General features: G+C 62.8%; 1 protein-coding gene across 1 annotated transcript; it reads left to right on the forward strand.

Annotated features, from left to right (window-relative positions):
- The first annotated feature begins 1,836 nt into the window (after positions 1–1,836).
- On the forward strand, positions 1,837–3,033 carry POU3F4 (POU class 3 homeobox 4). Its single transcript, XM_056859815.1, is given in 2 exon segments — positions 1,837–1,864; positions 1,867–3,033. Coding segments are annotated over 2 exon segments (1,182 nt in total). The 3' UTR covers positions 3,021–3,033.
- The last annotated feature ends 630 nt before the right edge of the window (positions 3,034–3,663 follow it).

Consider the following 3,663-nt stretch of genomic DNA (forward strand, 5'->3'; position numbering starts at 1 on the left):
GTCCTCGGCAAGTACAAATATAATTACGCAGCTAGGTTACCTCCGGAATTATGCACGGAAAGGTCATTTTCCCCCCTAAACTTCAGAGAGGTTTTTCCCCCCTCCCTCCTTCCGAAGGTATTAGGGTTTAATTTTCTCAGCTGGAGCACCACAACAAACCCGCAACGCGCCGATTCCTGCTCCTTCGCTGAACGTTGGGAAGAAGAAAGCGCACAATAGACGCTTACTTTCTCGATTCACCAAAAAAAAAAGAAAGAAAAAGGATCGTAATTGAACTTGAAGGCAGAGAGACCTCAGCCATTCGCCTTCTCTCTCTCTCTGTCTTTCTCCCCACCACCGTTTTCCTCGGTTTCACCTATTTTTATATATTATCTGGGATCTGCATATATATTATGCATATAAAATTATATATATATAACAATATATATAATTAACATTATATATATATAATGTTAAGGGTACAGAAATTAAAAGGGGGGGATGGGGGAGAAATGGGGGAAACAAGTTGGGTTTTTGTGTCCAAGTCTAGTCAATACAATCTTTACCTAATAAAAACATATTAACACCTATTCTGGATTTGTCAGGTCGCCTTCTTTGCACTTTGTGAGTTTTTACCCAAAAAAAAAAAAAAAACCCTCACACCCCTAGCATAGTGTTTAAAAAAAAAAAATCTGGGCTCTGCATCATCTCACTGTTGGGGGGAGGGTCAGGTTTAGGAGACCCCGCTGGGGTTTATTGGACCAGTTCGCCCCTTCTTTTTCTTTCTTCCAACGCGCCTGCGATCACCAAAGAGGGAGGCGGGAGCTCAGCCCGACGTGAGTCCTCGGACGAACCCCACGTCCCCCAGAAAGCGGGCCGGCTCCGTCGGGGCTCCCCGGGATCGCCAGCCCGCGCCGGGGCTCAGTTTCTGGCCGCCTCCCGGAGGCTTTTGCCAAGTCGCAGAGCTCGGGAGAGGCGAGCCCGGCAGGGGAAGAGCGGGGAGGCCAAGTTCGCCCCGCCGAACCCGGACCGGAGGCAGGGGTTTGCATCGCAAGCGGGCGACGGGTTAACCACCGGTTGACCGACCGGCGGAGCCAGCCCCGGACGGCTGGCCGGCGGAGCCTCCAGGGTCGCAGCGATGGGGCGCTTTTCTGGAGGGGGCAGCAGGGCTGGTTTCATGGGGGTCTTTTCTCCCCCCCCCCATCTCCCAATTGCTTTCAGATTGTATGCAAAATGTGAAAGGGGGCGCGCGGGGGGGGGAGTGTGGGGCCACCCCTACAAACTGCGCTAAGGAGCAGCTGTCAGTCTCGGAGGCAGGTATTGCACCTCTCCTCCGTCCCCCTCGCCCGCCCCCCCTTCCCCTGTTTTGGAGGAGGGAGAGGGGGGCTCTACCTGGAATCAATCACGACAAATGTAAACCATGCCCCGGCATCCCCCCCCTTTCCTCCTCCTCCTCCTCTCCCGGCTCCCCCCCCCCCCCGCAACCTCCTTCCCCTCCCGGTGAGCTCCGACGAGGGAGGGCGAGCGAGAGGAAGAAAGGAGCCGCTGGGTCCCCCGCGGCGCGCGAAGGGTTAAGCCCCCCGCCCCGCGCGCGCCGGAGCCGGCGCCTCCCGGCCAATGGGGTCCCGCGACGGCCCCACTTCCTGCTTCCAGACGGCGGCTCCGTTAACCCCTTCGGCGCGCCGCCCTCCCCGCCCGGCGCCTGCCTGCCTGGCTGGCTGGCTCGCGCGCTCGCTCCCTCTCCGGCTGGCCGGGCGGCGCGGCGATTGGCTGGCGCGTCGGGCGGGGGCGGCGGGATTGGCCGCCGGGGCTGTCGGTCGGCGGCTGGGCGGCTGGGGCTCCCTTTCGGCGGGGTGGATGTCAAAGGCTGGCCGCGGCTGCCTCCGCCGCAGTCGCGCGAGCCGGGGGGGAGCAGCAGCCAAGGCGGCGGCGGCGGCGGAGGCAGGATGGCCACGGCCGCCTCCAACCCCTACGGCCTGCTGGTGCACGGCGGCGGCGGCGGGGAGGCGTCGGGGGGCGGCATGCAGCAGGGGAGCCCCTTCCGCGCCGCGCCCAAACTTCTGCAAAGTGACTACTTGCCGGGCGTGGCCAGCAACGGGCATCCGCTGGGCCACCACTGGGTGACCAGCCTGAGCGACGCGGGGCCCTGGGCCGCCTCGCTGGCCGGCGGCGGGGAGCAGCCCGACGTGAAGCCCGGGCGCGAGGACCTGCAGCTGGGCGCCCTGCTGCACCACCGCGCCCCCCACGGCGGGGGGCACCCCTCGCCCCACCAGCCCAACGCCTGGGGGGCCAGCCCGGCCCACGCCAACGGCCAGCCGGCCGCCCTCAACGTGTACGCGCAGGCCGGCTTCGGCGTCGGGGGCCTGCTGGAGCACGGCGGCCTGAGCCCCCCGCCGCCGCCCGCCGCCGCGCCCCCGCCGCCGGGGCTGCACCCGGGGCTGCGCGGCGAGCCGCCCCCCGAGCACGGCGGCGAGCTGGGCGGCCACCCCTGCCAGGACCACTCGGACGAGGAGACGCCCACGTCGGACGAGCTGGAGCAGTTCGCCAAGCAGTTCAAGCAGCGGCGCATCAAGCTGGGCTTCACGCAGGCCGACGTGGGCCTGGCGCTGGGCACCCTGTACGGCAACGTCTTCTCGCAGACCACCATCTGCCGCTTCGAGGCCCTGCAGCTGAGCTTCAAGAACATGTGCAAGCTCAAGCCCCTGCTGAACAAGTGGCTCGAGGAGGCCGACTCCTCCACCGGCAGCCCCACCAGCATCGACAAGATCGCCGCGCAGGGCCGCAAGCGCAAGAAGCGCACCTCCATCGAGGTGAGCGTCAAGGGCGTGCTGGAGACGCACTTTCTCAAATGCCCCAAGCCCGCCGCCCAGGAGATCTCCTCGCTGGCCGACAGCCTGCAGCTGGAGAAGGAGGTGGTGCGCGTCTGGTTCTGCAACCGGCGGCAGAAGGAGAAGCGCATGACGCCCCCCGGCGAGCCCCCCCAGCCCCACGAGGGGTACGCGCACCCCGTCAAAACGGACGCCTCCTGCCACGACCTCTGACTAGGGGCCGCCCCACGCGGGGACTCGGGCGGCCTCGGCGCGGAGCTTTGGGTGTGAGCGTTTGCGACAAAAAGTTGAATTCTTATTATTATTATATTGTTATTATTGTCATTATTATGATGATGATTTCCCCCGATGGTCCTCCTTTTTCCCTCGCCAGGGTTTGGTCACTCCTCTGTCGTCCGCCCTGCAGGACGAAACGAGCCAGCCAAAAGAAACCAAACAAAAAAACCATCCCCAAAATTGACCCCGGGGGCATCTTTCGAGCTCCTTTCCAGGGGAGGGGGGCGAAGACCTGGCCGCGCGCTCTGGCCTCGTGGGCAGCAGAGAGACCCCTCTCGCTGTCGGCGCGTACAGATTATATACGTCTCTGAGTTGTCCTTTGTTCGCTTCCTTTCGCCGGGGTCTCTCCAGGCTTCTCCCCCTCCCTCCTCCCCTTTAAAGCTCCGGTAGGAAGAGAAGGGAAGGATGGAAGGAAGGAAGAAGAAATCTCTGTCTCTATGTACGTTTTTGAATTATTTTTTTGCAAAAGACAAGATGTGCCTACTGCTTAACCTTTCCGCACCTCGGTCAGACCCGGGATGTCTCCGCGGACGGAGCGGAGGGGGTTTTGCTGGACTCGGCCGGCCGAGGGACTTCTGGT

Source organism: Euleptes europaea, chromosome 13 (genome assembly GCF_029931775.1).
Source record: "Euleptes europaea isolate rEulEur1 chromosome 13, rEulEur1.hap1, whole genome shotgun sequence".
In the NCBI taxonomy this organism is placed as follows: domain Eukaryota; kingdom Metazoa; phylum Chordata; class Lepidosauria; order Squamata; family Sphaerodactylidae; genus Euleptes; species Euleptes europaea.